The sequence below is a fragment of the Sycon ciliatum genome, chromosome 1 (assembly GCF_964019385.1).
Source record: "Sycon ciliatum chromosome 1, ocSycCili1.1, whole genome shotgun sequence".
NCBI lineage: Eukaryota > Metazoa > Porifera > Calcarea > Leucosolenida > Sycettidae > Sycon > Sycon ciliatum.
Window position 1 is genome coordinate 87,877,916 of NC_088643.1, and position 18,231 is coordinate 87,896,146.

General features: G+C 45.4%; 2 protein-coding genes across 2 annotated transcripts; both read right to left on the minus strand.

Moving 5' to 3' along the window:
- Positions 1-319: 319 nt before the first annotated feature.
- On the minus strand, positions 320-12,823 carry LOC135806191 (glycine dehydrogenase (decarboxylating), mitochondrial-like). Its single transcript, XM_065320344.1, has 23 exons — positions 12,448-12,823; positions 12,293-12,371; positions 12,028-12,163; positions 10,591-10,755; positions 10,279-10,356; positions 9,900-10,047; positions 9,557-9,668; positions 9,283-9,367; positions 8,884-8,980; positions 8,439-8,544; positions 8,081-8,223; positions 7,589-7,792; positions 6,842-7,000; positions 6,116-6,406; positions 5,274-5,353; positions 4,920-5,102; positions 4,342-4,519; positions 4,027-4,102; positions 3,578-3,673; positions 2,814-2,921; positions 2,428-2,492; positions 2,215-2,295; positions 320-1,569 (listed from the first exon to the last, which is right to left on the minus strand). The coding sequence occupies exons 1-23, from the start codon at positions 12,628-12,630 to the stop codon at positions 1,447-1,449; spliced, it is 2,976 nt and encodes a 991-aa protein (XP_065176416.1). The 5' UTR covers positions 12,631-12,823; the 3' UTR covers positions 320-1,446.
- Positions 12,824-16,150: 3,327 nt separating this feature from the next.
- LOC135807156 (uncharacterized) lies at positions 16,151-17,511 on the minus strand. Its single transcript, XM_065321186.1, has one exon. It carries the CDS (start codon positions 17,320-17,322, stop codon positions 16,396-16,398), a length of 927 nt encoding a protein of 308 aa, XP_065177258.1. The 5' UTR covers positions 17,323-17,511; the 3' UTR covers positions 16,151-16,395.
- Between the last annotated feature and the right edge of the window lie 720 nt (positions 17,512-18,231).

The window sequence follows — 18,231 nt, forward strand, 5'->3', positions numbered from 1 at the left end:
TTCTCACGATGGCCAGTGGCCGATAAGAGGTAGAGAAGTGTGCGAGAAGGTAGCAATGGAAGGCTAGCGATGAGAGGTGCTCACCTAGGTGTGCATAATAATTGTACTACTCCCTGGCAGAAACTATGCAGAAGTGGAGATGTGTGCTGCTTGAATTGGGCGTGTGTTGGAATGCTTTTTGTCATTATGACTGTATAATCATAATAGACGGGGGGGGGGGGGTGCCAGGGAAACCCGACACTATTATCAAGAGTACATAACGGTTTACGTACTCTTGGTAATGTGTGTTCAACTGTTGGTAGCAAGGATACCAACCATGAAGAGAACCATACCCGAGGGTTGGAAGATTATTTGTTGAGAAAGCAGAACTGGGTAAAGTCATCATCGGTAACCAGTCGAATCATGATCAGGCGGGCCAGGAGCGGACTTGTACATATGGCATAAATCAATGGTCAATGCAACACTGTTTATACAAGAGCCCGAACTGACACAAGAGTACCGTGAAGTTTATGTATTCTTGATAGACAGCATAGCAGACTGTATGTACTTTACAGATGCGTACCACAGAAAGAGTACACGTAGCAGCTGGGACAAACGGAGGGCAGCAGGAGCGGCATGCAGCACTGGCTGCACTGATCAACCCTGACACTTACTACGGACAAGGACATAGCATAGGATATTAGTGAAACTTGAAGAAATAATTATTTAAAAAAATATATGGCACAAACCTCGCTACGGTATCAAATAATTATGTCAACTAAAATGTGGGCACCGAGATGTGAACAGATTCGGCAAATAACTCGGACATTCAATGTAAATCTTCAAGTGGACACACAATACACAGCGCAGTGTACAGTATTTCAGCTGGTCATAACAGGTTAGCAACAGAGCATCTAGACACTGGACTTCAGGAAGTTTCAGAAAGAAATACCTTCGCCCTTGGGCGGGGGGGGGGGGGGGGGGGGGGGGGGGAGGAACGAGCGCAATGAAAGGTAGAATTCGGCTTTGGCAGTCCTTCATATGAAGTAATTAAATATACAGTTATTAGTATAAAATAAGACTGGATGTACATTATGGGTACTTACAAGTATGGTTGAAAAGCATGGCAGTAGCGTGGAGTCGGCGTTACTTTGGTTTGATCTCTGGATCTCGATGCACTCGAGGTAACATATACACGCACGTCTCTTGATCTCCGTTAAAATTCAATGACTGGTGTTTTGCTGCTGAAACAGGAGGTGCTGAAGACGTCTCAGACGTTCACGGCGAGTCTCAGTGTCCTAGCAGCTGCTCTCCGGATGTGAAGAGACATGTTGAACTGAAATACTGTAGTGTAATAAAGGTGGTGCTGCGCTGTTGACCAGTGGTCTCAATACAATGCACACACACAGACGTATACCGTACTGGTACCCCATGGAATGGTTGGGGGGAAATGCTGGGCGTAGCTCCTCAAATCTGAGTCGTGGCACCATCGTCCTTGGCATAGCGAGTGCACTGGAAGTTGCGATCTCCATACACCTCATTGGACTGCGCAGTGCTTGGCCACACTTTGTTACCTGGTTGCAGCCACGTCTGCACAAAACAGAATACGGAATACAGAGCGTGTCACAGGCGTCAGATATGTAACAACTCATCATTATCCTACTCAAAGGATCAGTCCTTCGCAACATTAATCATTATCCTACTTCATTATCCTACTCCTGATTGTTTTACTGGTCACTTGGGAGCTGCGTTCAAATGTAGCAAAGCGTCCCCGTTTGAGCGAGCTAAGATATCTGAAATCTGGGATTCCTTCGAAAGGACGTCCAAGCACGAGGTGAAATGCCTACACTGTGCAGAGGCTTTTGTCGATAGTGGCAGCACCAGCTCGATGAGAGAGCATCTCAAGCGGCTGCATCCGCGTGTCCTCGGAAAGGACTCCGAGAAGAAGTCTGGCGAGGGAAATCAAAAGTTTTTTTTTCTCCCAAGACCTCTCAAGCCAGCTCGAAGCCGATATCGCAGGCATCTGCAGCGTCAATAACGGACAAGGTAACTGACTGGATCACTGCTGACCGTCGTCCTTTGAGTATCGTTCGGGAGGACGGTTTCGTGGCATTGATGGCTCACGTCGTGTCCAGCTACCGTACGCGCTTTGAATACACACATACATATACCATAGGCCACGAGAGAGAAGAAAAGTCTGTGATGTAGAGGTGGCAACAGCAGCAGAGCACTTACAACAGGGAATGCTGCCTTCTGTCTTGAGTATGGTCTACCCCAGTTGTCAGAATAGACAATATACTGTGGATGAGGTGCATTCTGCAATGTTCAACACATGGTACAAACACCAACAATGTCAACAATTATATACTTTCATACAAAGAAATTAAGCAAGAAAGAGCATTAAATGCAAGAAAAAAGCACGATAAGATGTCCACAACATTCCAATACCTTGAGCACATTGTTCTTCTGATCATAATCCCCACGCTCAACTTCAGCTATCTCTTCACGAATGGCTGTAATAAACACAGCAACAAACACAGGAAGAAAACAGAAAAGGCATTGCATGAAAATAGTCAAGACAAAAAAACAACCCGACAGTATTCTTCACCACAGGCAACAGATGACCAACACTAGCAGCAACAATGGCACGCACAATGCCACTAACATCAAAGGACAGATGTTCACTACAGCCACTCCTCTTATAAATCAGATTAGCGACTTCAGCAGAATTTCCATAGCACAAATGGTGCTGTATTAGAAAAGGACCACTGTATATGAAAGTTTGATCGTACGACGCCCACCAGTAGCAGCAAAACTGTTAAAGGGTGACTTACAGATGAGAGCATCACAGTAGCGATCCAGCTCGGCCTTGTTTTCGCTTTCGGTCGGCTCAATCATGAGCGTGTTCGCAACAGGGAACGACATGGTCGGTGCATGAAAACCTGCAACAAACAAAGCATTGCAAAAAAACACAAATTGTCTCGAGTGAGGCATGGAAATGAGCGACAGTAGTGAGGTTCTGCCACACGGTAAAACGTGCCAAAGTACGTATGGAAACTTCGCCGCGGTACGGGATTTAATTTGATACGGATTTTTTCATACCGTTTTCCGTGTGAGGCGCGCTTCACACGGACTGGACTCCGTGTGAAAAGTGAGCGTACAGAGTCCATGTGGCGGGGTGTTCGTGCATGCTTCGAGCATGCTACGTACAGCAGAACCGGTGCAACGTACGAAAAATCCGTGTCAAACTGCACTGCAGTTGACACGGAGTTTGGTACGTAGTTCCGTGTAGCAGAACCTCTCTAGTATCCCCTTCACCGATTCAAAATTTACCCCAACACAAGATATGGTTGTATTCCAAAGCACGCAAGATTGACCTGGTCTGTCCAAACATTCCTTTTCTTTGGCACCGTGCAGTACTAAAAGGAATCAAATTTAGGATAACATACAAGTACTTCATTAGCCACTGCACAAACCACTCCTTATCAAGTGTGAATGTCAAACATCACCACACCACCAGCACCACCTGGAAGGATCAGCAACACATGCAGGATAGGCAAACAAACAAAAAACATACACAGGGAACTGCAGCACATACCATAATCTTGCATTCTCTTGGCGATATCGGTGGCATCGATACCTGTCGTTTTCTTGAATGGCGTTGTGTCTAAAATGAATTCGTGTGCAACCATATCTAGAAGAGAGGAGCAAAGGAACACCAAGCAACACAAACTGAGCAGAGAACAGCCGGTCGGGGACTAAATCTGAATGAAACAGATCAAGACTTGTGCCAGGTAGCTGCCCAATTCACATACATGCAATTGGCGAAAGTATGTAAATTGATCGCCCGATACACACCTGATCTAAACTGCACATAGTTAGTACATCGGGGTATAACGGCCAGTAAAGAAGACCCAATATGTACTCATACCCTTCAACACACACACACACACCAAAACGTGACATGATAACTGCAAACATCAGGCAGCAGCATGTACAGCAGCAGCATGTACAGCAGCAGCAGATCAGCAACACCAGTAGACATACCTTTCTTGGACTTGTAGTAGATATCGTAATGCTTAGAGAGACGCGCCTTCATATAGTTGGCATTGAGCATGGCAACCTACATAGAAAATCACGAGTGCCAGAAAAAACACGATAAGATAACATGATGCTTAGCTGAACATCAAGTCCATGCCTGACATACAACAAACTAAAAATAGAGGAAATACGAAGAAGATGTTAGCACTGGGCCATGATTGCATAGGATTGTGCCAAAGCCAGAGAAAATGTAACTACAAACTAAAATACAGTAAAGCCCCCCCCCCCCCCACACACACACACATACGCGTTTCTTGTTACCTGTGATGCTTTTCGTAGACCAGAAAAGCCCATGAGTTTGATGTACGCCCACGAGATAGGCAGAATCAAAGTGGAGCCATACGGCGATGCTGAGATGGTTCCGATACTCTTCTCACCAGACTTTGAACTGTTCTCAACGATAGGGTGATTGGGAAGGTATGGAATTAGATGCGATTTACTGAAAAGAAACACGCAAAGGAGGCAAAGACAATTATCATCGAGCTGCTCGTAGAAAGTATTGTGAAAAAGTTAAGACTGGTGCTCTCATGAAAGCCATGTTTTCAGCCTTCATCAACATCCATCAAGCGGATAGCTCCTAATGCTTTCCTTCAAAAAACTATATCTGCTCAGCCACTGAGCTTCGCATCAACAGCAACACAGAATCTGAATACTGACTCTGCACAGCACAGCCGTCACACAACACACTGTCACTCATTTCCAGGTGACTCCTGGACACATTCCACTGTATGATAGAAGAAATAACTACCGCAGAGAATGAGCCGCAGTACTAAACGTTTCCGCGATGGGCAACAGATGAAACAGAGCACAAAAAGAGCCATCATGCTCACAGCACTTACACTCCAATGGGACCCATGCCAGGCCCGCCACCACCATGAGGAATACAGAATGTCTTGTGCAGATTGAGATGGGACACGTCACCGCCAAAATCTCCCGGCCGGCACAGACCAACTTGGGCATTCAGATTGGCACCATCCAGATAAACCTGGCCACCGGCATCATGAATCAAATCGCACACTTCCCTGCAGGTCGAGAAAAAGGAGATAAATTGGGAGGAAAGTCATTACTTAATACGCGAACAACACTGTTTCATCAACATGAATATAAGGACATTCAGAACAGCAGCACAGCAACAACGCAACACATCCACCACAGTAAACAGGATGCGGCTCAAGTCGGTTCCTATAACCTACCTGATATTCTCCTCATAGACTCCACTTGTAGATGGATATGTAATCATAATGCATGCGATCTTGTCTCTATTCGATTCCACCTGCATGTTAGAGCAGCAGACAGCAAATAAAGAACGTGTACACAGCAGGTTAAGAACCATATCTTACTCCCCAGAACCAATTCAAAACAAAATGGACAAAAAAAGGTTAAACGCCTCCCTTCTTTACCCTTTGGGCCTCTACCGAAATGACCAGTTCGATTTCATATCATAACACTGGTTCCACTTTACCAATTTGGATGATCGTGGGCTCCTTGGACAGCTCTTGGAGAGAGAATTACAACTAGTGTTAGCCCAAACTCATCAAGGAAATTCATTTCATCCACCCAAAGTACACCAGGAACGCTTGAACACAATCTTGAGAAGACAGAGATCCCAATGTTCTTCCGCTGTCCTTCCCCTACACTCACTGAATTCTTTTGGAGAAGATGAAGAAAGTCGCGGCACACCGCGCTAGATGTGATGGGACATATTTCTGAGGGCTTGAAGCAGGAAACTTCCCGTTTTAGCAATAAAGAAAAGGTAATTTACCCAGGGCAAGAGAGTTTTTTCTCTCAATCTCTTGCCGCATTGTCCAACTGGACCTGAGAAGGTTTGGAGTTGTTCGAGCCCACTCCTTACCGTCTCTGCTACCATCTAGGTTTCTTCGATTGACCAAGTTAAGATCCGTTTAATTAACACACTGCATGAAAGATTGAGTTTGATCCCAAGAAGGCCAAAGCATTAAAATTTCTTTTAGTACATAACTGTGATGGGAGTCAATAGTAATTGGGGTAAATTGGTTTTAAAGAAGAGATTCTATACCTTCTTTCTGAGGTCTGCAACATCTAAGTAGCCATTGCTGTCGGTAGTAATTGACTCCACTTTCATGCCAGCCATCTGTGCGCTGGCAGGGTTAGTGCCGTGAGCTGACTTGGGTACAAGACAAATGTTGCGTTGTGTCTGGCCAATGTCGTCCAGGTAAGAGCGAATGCAACACAACCCAGTGTACTCTCCTTGGGCACCACTGTTCGGTTGGAAGCTGAACGCGTCGTAACCCGTGATCTTGCAAAGATCCTCTTCGAGTTCAGCAAGGATGTGTCGGTAGCCTTCGACCTGATGGCAACAAAGTACATGCACACAGAAAACAATGAACAACAATGACAGCAGCAGCATGGGGAGGGCTGGCAGCCGTGCAGGTCTCTGGATTGGGTTCAGCCAAACCTGGATAACGGAATAAATCACATGTGATTGATATATATGTGTACATGTTACAAAGAGTACATTACTCCCAATAGTGTGCAACTACCTGCAATTTTCTTCCAGAGCTGCAACGGTAGTGTTTCACAACACATGGAATTATTCAATAGGTTAACCGTTTCATAAGCAAACAAGACGGAGAGTTCTCTTAGCCAGGTTAGTCGATAATAGGGTGTCACGATGCACTGATTAGCCATGTGATGTAAAGTTCTTTTATCGCAAACTGCACAGGGAACAGGTGCATAATCTGTATGTACTCTTGAGAAACAGGACCGCCATTACTTCACCTACCTGGCTATTGGGTACAAACGGGTGAATGTTGGCAAACTCTGGCCAGCTGATAGGCTCCATCTCTGTTGTTGCATTGAGCTTCATGGTACAGGAGCCAAGAGGAATCATTGTGTATGCCAATGAGATGTCCTTGTTCTCCAAGTGCTTCATGTAACGAACCTGCACACGCGCGCACATACGCATACACACACACATTCGCATGCCACGTGTGTATTGGAAGTTGGAACGGCAATGAAGAGGTACGGAGAGCCACATCAACACAACAAACCAAAAGTGCACACTTCAAGTAAGAGAATTCAGTACATGTATCTGCAAAAATAATATCTACAAGCAGGGAATAATTTACTTTCAATCTTTTGGATAGCAATTCAAAAATGTTGCGTAGCAATTTTCTTCAACACTTGACACCTGTCCTTCCGGAAAGCCGATCAGAGTACAAGCTCAGACCACAAGTACACTGTAACACCTTAGTTGCAAACCTAACCTGGTGCCAGGATGCATAGCCCAGCACTTTCAAAGTTTTGTGCATCCACTTTATTTGTAAGAGACACACCCGGCATGTACACTGTGCATCATAGGGTACAGTGAAAAATCAATATGCATCGCGGTTTTCTGCGACGCATTTCTGAAGTTGCTTCGCACCTCAGAGGAATTGTGTAGCAAACTGTGATGCGATACCGGTTAAATGATTCCCTGACAAGTGCATGCAGTGAACACAGGCAATTGGCAATCGTAGTCTTAACTTACAATTTCTGTCTCAGATTGATATTTATTGAAGACTTCGTGTGTCAAGTAAGTAGATTTCCGCTGTACATCCTCGGGTATTCTGAGAGATTCTGGTGCCAAACCGCACTCGGTAACCAGCTGCTCTGCAGTTTTCTGAACACCAAATATGTCCAGTAAATCTGCCAAGTCCTTGTCCGTCACCGTCTCATCTAATGCCACTCCAATCTTGAAAAAAAAGACAGAATACACACACAAAAATCACGCTACAGCAACATATAGTACTGTACACATTTTCATGTTTAATTTCGGGCATAACTCAAGCTCTTGAGCATCATAGGCTAGCTAACATGTCATTTGCAAGAAGATGCAATGCATGTGGAAAACATTCAAATTATACTTCAACTTGGCACCGTCCTTTACATGTACCGCAAAATACCGCGAGAGCAGCATAAACTGAAAACCAACCGGATGCATGCTCATACTGACACAAGCTAGCATGCCATACGGCCTTACCGAACAGTCATCATACTGGCGAAGGTTGATTTGATTCTGATTGGCAGCACGCATAACTTCAGTTGCAGATGGTGAGGAACAAGTCACCTTGATCGAGTCGAAGAACCGTTCAGAGTGCAATGAATGACCAGCATCCTTCACACCTGGGCACACACACACGTACACAGGCAGGCAAACAGACAGACATACAGGTCGAAAGAGCAGGCTTAGTGAAGCAGTTCAACCAGCTGACTCTGAGCAGGCACAATAGACCACAGCTGCTGCTTACCCTGGCCTAATACAATAGACAACAGTGAAATAGTGTGGATCTATGAAAAATTGAAAACCGCACAAAACTGACTGTCAAAAGAAGTCTTACCTTCTGCTAAAATTCGGGCAGCAAAATGAAGTCTTTCGGCAGATTTCCGCAACCCCTCAGGTCCATGGTAGACAGCATACATTGCAGACATATTGGCCAGGAGAGCCTGCAAGATAACACCGAAGACAATAAGATTCGACTTCAATACACTCGAGAGCAGATCACACAAGGAGTAGTTAGGGGAGACAAACCACAGGGACTGCACCCACGAGTACAGGTGTGTTAGCAAGCAGGTGGTTTAGGTGGCAATGTAGTAACTGTCTCCACCCTCAGATTTCATTTAGCATCACTGCACACTGCAGTCTAAGACCGGCAAGTATGCGCGCGTGCATACAAACACACACCACACACATGCACATACATGTGTGTGCACGCACATGCACATACATGTGTGTGCACGCACGACCAACAACACAGTCACTGAAGCGCATATTAAGTGGCATACCTGAGAAGTACAAATGTTACTTGTGGCACGATCTCGCCGAATATGTTGCTCTCTCGTTTGCAGTGCCAAGCGGTACACCACCTTGTCATTCGCATCCCTGCAAATTGACGAATACAAATGTACAGCAAGGAAAAGTACAGTGATGCGTGTGACTACACAGATATGGAAAACAGAGCCAGAGGATAACAGTAAGCATGTCCAACCTGTGCAGAGCTGTCACTCGCAACCATACACATTACGCAATGTAGCGGCATATTCAAGATTATGTTGTCGCCATGATAATTATAAGAGTAGGGCACATCCGTGAGCACGAAATGACCATCTTGCATGGATATTAGGACAAGATGGTCCTTTCCTGTAGCGTACATGTAGCGGTACCTGTACATTCAGATCACTTACTTTGATACTCCTACAACCCTGCCTGGGATTTCCCGGGCAAGGTTGGATCGAGTGGCAAAGAAGGCTGCATGGGGACCTCCATATCCTGTACATTACATAGAGACAAGAGATCTATTTCAATGGACAACAGATAAATACTGAAGTACATATTGGGGATGAAGAAAACTTAGTTTGTTGTGTCCCTAGAGACAGAAAACAAAAAAGAAAATGTTTCTTCAAATTGACATTGCAACTTTCAAACAATAGTTCACATAAAACGACATGGATAACTCACCGAGCGGCACTCCGAATCGCTGACTGTTACCAACTGCAATGTCTACACCAAAGTCACCCGGTGGAGTGAGGATGGTTAGCGCAAGCAGGTCCGTGACACATGTTGTTAATACCTAAACCAGACACGTACACGTATACACGAACAAAATATTGTAAATAAGGGTGTGCTAGCGGCAAGGCCCGCCTGTATTTAAAAACCTCGGCTCACTTCATATGCATGGAGGCTCTGCCAAAGTTTAATGCACGCTGTAAACATGCAGAAGAGGAACGATCAACACATACTTGCCTGACAATAATAAAAGTGTGTGTGTGTGTGTGTGCACTAGTTTGAAGTCTCAGCTAACCTTGTTATCTTTGGCCTCCTTGACCAAAGCAGCAAAGTCCTCTACATGACCATTTGTGTCCGGGTACTGGAACATTATTCCACACAAGTCACCAGCAGCCAAGTCAAACTCTTGCCATGGTCTTACATCGAGGTTCATCTTCAATGATCTGCAAGCAGACAAGAAATGATACAAGCAGAGGCACAACACAGACATAGTCACGGTATTTCCTATGCAGTAATGTGGCCAGACATAATCACGGCGTATCCTAAGCAGCGATGTGGCCCACCAAGTACTTTCAAGTGCAGAAGCAAGAAAAACAAACACAAGAACAACGCTAGATGAATACACCAGGTAGCATGCCTGTGTCCTGGTTCACATAAGCACCCTCGCAGCATACCTTGCACGGGTCCGCAGCACGGCCAAAGTCTGCGGATGCATGTTGGCATCGACCAGGAACCGGTCCTTGTGAGATTTCCTACAACAGTGAGTTAGAGTACAGCACAATAGCACACCACGGTAAGCCAAAGTAATAGCACAATAGCACACCTAAGTAAGAACACAGTCATTAGAATGCCAAGGTAGCAACAAATTTAGACATGTACTGCATGTAATGCGTACAGATAGCATGGGTCTAGTTCCAAACACACCAAGCTGGGCACGCTCGTGATTTTACATTGTCTCTCAACATGTTTCACGTGTTTGCCCCTACCTTGCACAAAGGCCCATTGCCTCGGCAGCTGCAGTTGCTTCATCCAAAAGGGAGGCATTAGCAATCTCCATTCCCGTCATGTCACAAACTAGAGTCTGGTAGTTGAGAAGCGACTCCAGGCGACCCTGGGCAACTTCAGGCTGGTATGGTGTGTATTGCGTGGTCCTGTAACACATACATACACACACAAACTTTTGAATTAAAAAAAATCCCGTTTAAACTCCCTCTAACTGATGAACATCCCATGAAGATAATCATTTATTCAATTTTTCCTCAGACTTTTGCCGTTCTCCACTCTTGAAACTTTGTGAATAGAATTATGTTCACCATGGTGAGGATATCACACTATTTTGCACAGCTTCATGGCCTGGTTGAGCTAAGTGAAGAGACCACATTCTCCAGTGATCAATGGGAGGTATGCATCTAAGATGGCCGTCACCTTTTTGCGGGGCAAGTTACCCCATACTTGGCAGGTACAACCCGTTATAGTACATTTAGGAGTATGACCTCACAAAGTTCATGACCTTTTATGCAAAGCCGGTATCACAGTGTATACGGGTACGGTTGTAGTGGACTTGCCCCGCGAAACCTAATGGCGGGAAATTGATGAATACGCCCCACTGACAATTATTTATAATTTGAATTTCATCACACGAAACCACAGAGCCTTTCTGTCTACTGTTTGACTTTTCTATGCTCTGCCTCCACAGCATTTTTAGCACTCTTTGCACACTAGGTGCATCCCTCGTAATTTGAAATTTCATGTAAAGGATATCAAATTCCTCAAGGCCCTATTCATAACTATGTAAATAATGCATTGCACTGCACAAGATAATTCTAGAATGCCAATGCCATGCAGCCGACCAAGTAAGAGCAGATCTGTACAGCCATGTTCTGCACATGTATTGTAGCACAAACAAACTAGTATGATCCAGCGTGGAATGAAGAAACAAAGCAGACATGCATGCGTCATCCCTGCCCACGTAACGGCGGTTGGACATGAATGGATTAGAAAGCCAAATCGTGACATCAAGTCACATCTCACCAAGACTACACACAGCGCCATCAACAGACAGTTATTCAACACGACAACAGCGTCTGACCACTTGACAACCCCCGCAACACACCCCCAACACACCGCCAGTTCCTGTCCAACGCCATGCAACCGCATTGGCAATGATTTTGGGCCCAGACTTCATGAGCGAGCACTAGCACTGCGCAATTATTTATTCCATGGACCGACAAGACAAAATAATTGGAGATCTCTTTTCAAACATTCGAATCTCATGTTGTTTGTGGAGAAAACAAGCAAGACAGTTACAATGACTTTACATACACTGGTACTCACATCACATGAACAAACTACAACTGCATAGTACAGTACCAAGCCAAGGGTTACGGACTCTTGATAGTAATAGTATGCACTGCAGCACTCACCATCCAGGATTTTCCAAGATGTTTCGTAGGATAGTTCTTGGCACATGGCAATTGTGGTAGCCCATACCAATATAAGAGCGATAGACTTTATTGCGGCTGCCAAATTGGCGAAGTCGCTCTAGAAGTTCCTGCTCACCTATATTTGCAAAGAAAATAATGAAAGCACGCAACAACGCTTGAGCATAGGACAAGTTGAAAATTGGGTGCTAGCTACAGACCCAGAGCCACCAGCAATATCCAAAATTTACTCGGCAAGAGAACTTACTGTCAGCTGCTTGAATTTTGAAAGGCTTTTCCAGCCTAATATCAGCTGGCACCGTTTTGTCCGTCAGATCATCCAAACCCTTGAGATACATGAAGGGAAGGTTAGGGCCAGTTAGGCACCCTACGGCATCGGACGTACAAGACACGCATACTTACTGACAAACCACACTCCTGTAGCATAATCTCCTGCTCATTCTTGGATGGACCAATATGCCTATTCTCAAAGGGCTCATAACGAGGCAGAACACTGGCGGATCGAATTTGAAGGAATCCTCGAGAAGGCAACATTACGCGGGCTGCAGGCCCAGCAAGCCTCAAAACACCGTGTAGACGGCTCATATTGACAACAACAAAAGGACTAAAGCAGCATAGCTTACAAGACAGAACGAGCGATTTGTAACCGACCCACCGGCACAGCCTTCGAATACACTCTACTTCATGCCTTTGAAAAAAATAGCTTTTGTAGTTTTGGATTTTCAATTTCCCCAAATCTACAAAGCGCAAACAGGGCTTGACCGCTGTCAGTCCAGAAAACTATACACTTGAAACGAATCGAAGAGTGCAGGCACGTCGATACCACTGCACGAAATGCTGCATCATCCTCAGGATGCATCGCGCGCGATCGATACTGGCCTCACCTCGACTCGCGCAAAGCAAAACGACGCTAGGGAGAACCGGGGATACGACGGACTGCGTATATGCAGCTGTTTGAGCACTGCACTGTTTGACAGAGTTCACTGTGTTGTTGACATTTTTATGTGTGCTATGTGGTCAGCTCAGACAGGTCTAACTGGTTGACAGGCATGTTCAACAGGTAGTGCAAGATTTTATTTTCCTCTCAAGACCACGGTAGACTAGCCTAGACTGTACTAGTAGTAGTAGGACTAGGAGTAGTAGTAGTTTCCAAAGTCCATCGTCTATTATAATCAGATCATCAGGAAGATAAGAGTACTCTTTAGTCTTTCAACTCGGACTTGAGCCCGTTGAGGCTAGAGAGAAAAGAGGAGTCCAGATGGAAAACTTTGATTGATGCCCCCTAAATCCTGTAACACAAAGCAATTCCAGTATACATGTAGAAGGTAGCAATACAGTGCACACGGTTTCCATAATTTTCAGGTTAGGAATCATCTTTACTTTACTCAGTAGTAATTAAAAATTTCAGATCCATTATAACGGATGATTATTCACAGAACGAACAATTGCAGAACGTAATGCCGTGGCCGCCACGCAACGAGTTATGAAGCAACTATCCACGGCTAGTAGATTTACGCATTGAATTTTCAGCTTCCGTTGTAACTAACTTGTTCTCCAAAGCATAACTGCTCTTTACTTCTTTGGACTGCATTGCACCATCATGTATTTCGGAGGGCGGTGCAAAAAAGCATAGGGGCAACGGCATCGTGGTATGAAGTAGTAAATCAACAGAACTACGGCAGAGTCATCATTCACTGCACTGTGTTAACCAAGTCAGAGGCGCTCGGCGGTACATTTATAAGAAATATACGATGAAGCAGTGTTGTCGCCGTACGGTGTAATTACCCTCACGGGCTCAGTCTCTACACACCATAGAGAAGACCAAAGCCCTTTGATTGGGGTACATGTACATTCCATTTCTGCTGGCTCAAAGCAGGAGCAAAGAATTAAAAGCCAAAAAGGAAAATAAAAAGTCGTTGGGGAGACACAAATTGTGTTATAGAGATAAGCAATAATTATATGATCTGTGGATTCATGGCACACTCCGTCACAACTGCAATGGGTTCCAGTTTCATTTCCATAATGAATGTTACTTGAAAACGTCTGTTATGGAAATGAAACTTGAACCTACAGTTGTGATGTAGTGTGCCATGAATCCACTGATCAAATTGCATATCTCTACAATAAGAGCAATAAAGAGTACAATTGATGCAGACATGGCCATGAATTGTACTCTTTATTGCTCTTACTCAAGTATTAATTTGCTTTCTCCACACCGACTTTTCATATCCATAATTATAACAAAAAAGTAAAGTTCACACATCCTCTTTACCACTGGCTATACAACTGTGCTTTTAGAAACACAGCTAGCTTAGACAAATTTCGCTCATGCCAGGCCACCACCATACCTGATTATACCCAGGTGGCAGATGCAATGCCCAACGGCGAGGGCGTGATGGTAAGCTCATGATCAACACACATTTTTTCACGGTTCGTGTGAGACTCGGCTAGAGACCGAGCTTTCCGCATTCGTAGGAACGCCAGCACCCTCCAGGGCCAAGGCGCAGTTGCAGCACATAGCCAAACCGTATTCACAAAACGTTCCAAGAGGCTATGCCACTAGTCAGTGAGAAAAGTGAACTTTCTGGCTTCTCGACATCCCAGACTGGTGCTGCCAATCCATGTCTAAGTGTGGCAAAATCAGATCACCACAAATCAAATATTCTTACTGCGTCCTTGTGTCGAACTGGGCCATTTCGCTAATAAAACATACCCTGATGCGACAAGTGAAATCAAAATTATCACTTCTATAATATTGTAGCATAGCAGGTCAGGGGCCTAGACAAAGTGAAAACAGCGTGGGCTAGGCATAAATTAATGCCATGAACAAAGAAATTTGTCAAGTAGGTTCCTCTCCTAAACCCATCCCTGTATTATAGACAAAATAAATAAAAGTGTCTAAATCAACGCGAACTGATGAACAATAGCATATACATGTACACCAGTTTGCCTTACAGTTTCAAGTGCAGGAATGTTTATTATTGGGTGGAACATCTATTAGAAGGGAATAAGTAGCCCCATAAGGGAGGGGATCAATGTTAAAGGGGAAGTTAAGGCAACAATCAAAATTTCACCAGTTGTAGTCTTCGGGGTGCTGAGTCGAATGGTCTTGGTCCGAGAAAGCTGAGACGCTCCCTTCCTACTTGAATCCCAATCGAACTCGCGCACTTCCACCGAAACTGGGTGACTGCGCCCTACTAGATGGGGATTTGTATGCAAAATGTCACTAAAAGCGCCATTTCGTTCTTATAAAAGCACGGATGACCGCGATTGGCCCATATGTTGTAGTCTTTTGGACGCTGAGTCGACTGGTTTTGGTCCGAAAAGGCTGCGATGCAGCGTTCCTCCTTTATTCCCAATCGAACATGGTCGAACAAGTGGTCACGTGCTCCTGCGTACACCAGTCACCTGGCCACCGTGCCTGCAGGGTACAACTTACTAGCCTGTTTGACCTTTTTTGGGTGCAGTCCTGTCACTCGAGTTGAACTCGAGTTGAACCTTGGTGTGAAAGTTGTCGCCTGCTGGCGTGGTGACCAGGTGATTTGGGCACCCAGGAGCACGTGACCGCTTCTTCAACCGTGTTCGATTGGGAATAAAGGAGGAACGCTGCATCGCAGCCTTTTCGGACCAAAACCAGTCGACTCAGCGTCCAAAAGAGTACAACATATGGGCCAATCGCGGTCATCCGTGCTTTTATAAGAACGAAATGGCGCTTTTAGCGACATTTTGCATACAAAATTCCCCATCTAGTAGGGCGCAGTCACCCAGTTCCGGTGGAAGTGCGCGAGTTCGATTGGGATTCAAGTACTGTAAAAGCAGAAATTTTCGGTGGTGTTTTATTTTCGGTAACTTCGGTGCCGACAATTTTTACCGAAAATAAAACGCACCGAAAATTTCGGTACAACCGATACTGTATACATGTAGTACTAGTACACTTACCTGGAAAACGGGTTTTACCGAAAATTTCCCTCTACCGAACCGCCGATTTTGGAGAATACCGAAAATATTACACCACCGAAAATTTCTGCTTTTACAGTAGGAAGGGAGCGTCTCAGCTTTCTCGGACCAAGACCATTCGACTCAGCACCCCGAAGACTACAACTGGTGAAATTTTTAACTTCCCCTTTAAGGACACCCTACAACCGTGAAATTCAAAGATTGACAGGAGATCTTAAAAGTTAAAGACACACAAATGTCCTCCTGTTTCACAGCTTTGTGCAATAGCTAACCGCCCAGTACTGATCAATCTTACCAAGTAATAGTTGTTTGGGTTTGGATGAGAACCACCTGGGTGGCGCATGTTGCTATGGCAAAACTGGCCATAGGCCCTTGAAGCTGGGCTATATCTGGCTATGAAAGGTCGACACCCTTCCATGGGGCGAGTCTTGCTTTCACTTGCTCGGCAATTTCAGAATATTGCTTTGACTTAGCCTGCTGGAGTACCTCGACATTTTGTCTCACTTGGTCAGGACTTGCCATTCCAATCAGAAGTGACGCCCCTGGCGTGGTCTGCATCGCATGCTTCAACGCAACGGCTTGCAGTGAAAGGCCCTGCGCACTCAGCTCACTTGCAATAGTCTGGCATTCCTTCCTCAGATCCTGCGGTGATTTGTGCCAATCAGGTGGTGGCTCGTCCCGCAACAGCCCGAGAGCCAGCGGGGAGGCATCGATCAGACCTACACCTTTCTGTTCGAGCTCAGCATGCAATGTTTGTAGCGAGTCATCCAACAGGTTGTTGTGTGCGTATGTTAGTACAACATCCACTAAATCAGCATTGGGCCCCGCAAGCACTTTCCGTACTGTTTCCAGCGGGTAACAACTGAAGCCAATGGCTTTCACTAGACCACGCTTCTGCAGCCTCTGCAGGGCCGGAAGAGATTCCTCGTTTATTGGACGTGTATCTGGGAGGAACTCCACATCATGTAAAAAGAGTATGTCAATGTATGACAGACCTAGAAGTTTCAAGCTGTTCTCCACGCTTTTCTCTACCCAGCTAGGCGAGAAGTCAAACTTGTCCTGTCCGATACGACCCAGTTTCGTGGACACGATGAAGCTATCTCTAGCATGACCTTGCAGGGCCTTGCCAAGAGTTTCCTCTGATGCTCCATAGTACGGTGACGTGTCAAAGTAGTTGACTCCACATTTCAGAGCAGCGTCCACGGTCTCCTTGGGGTCTCCAGTCAGCTTGTAGAACTTCTGTCCAAGTGGGGCGGCCCCAAATCCCAGTGCTGGAAGGTGGATACCTGTCCTTCCGAGGAGGCGCTGAGCGACAGCCATCGTAAGCACACACTGGCTCTACCTAGTAAAGTTGCCCTTAGACACTTCTCAAGCTGAAAAGTGAAATACAGCGATTGCAAGATTTGTCCATTCCTTCGGAATAGAGATCAACGCAAAAGGTACTTCATAAAAATCAACACGTGGTGGAATCGAAAACGACCACCACCTTCACCATGTTCACATGGTCCTTCCCCCGGCCCCCCAAAACAAAGACTCAAACTCAAACTCAAAGTCCAGAAGTCTGCAGTCGATCTGCGATCATACGAAGCGTCATCACTCACCCTGCATTGCCATGACCACTGGATATGTCACGTGACTGAAGTCAGCTGACTGTTTGATCATGACATCACCGAAGCAGTTGCTTGACCAAAAAAAATTAATTGATGTACGATATTTGCATTTTATTTTTAATGTTTGTTATGTTGATTTCTGATAAGGATGCAGAAATCAGATGTTTCAGGAGCTCGCTGGTGCTGCATGGCGATTTTCTTCTTCTTGGGGAGTGCTTTGCGCGATGATCTGGAACAAAGTTTTCAATCGGACTAGCATCAGCTGGAAGCTCTTCACATCTGTATGTCCTTTGTGTGTGAGTTGACTGTGTGTGTGTGTGTGTGTGTGCGTGTGCGTGCGCGCGCGTGTTGATGAGCGTATGCATGTGTTAACCTCCCATGAAGAGCAATAAGGCGAATCTGAATGCAATGCGCATGTAGATCACTCATTATTCTGAGGAGGCTTGCAAAGAAGCTGTGTGCATGCACTTTTTCGTTTATAGTGCAAACGTATTGTACATGTTGATTGTATAATTAATTTTCACCCCCCCCCCCCCCCCCCACACACACACACAGACACACACGCGCGCACAGACACACACACACACACATGTACTCGGACGCATAACACCAGGGAGTA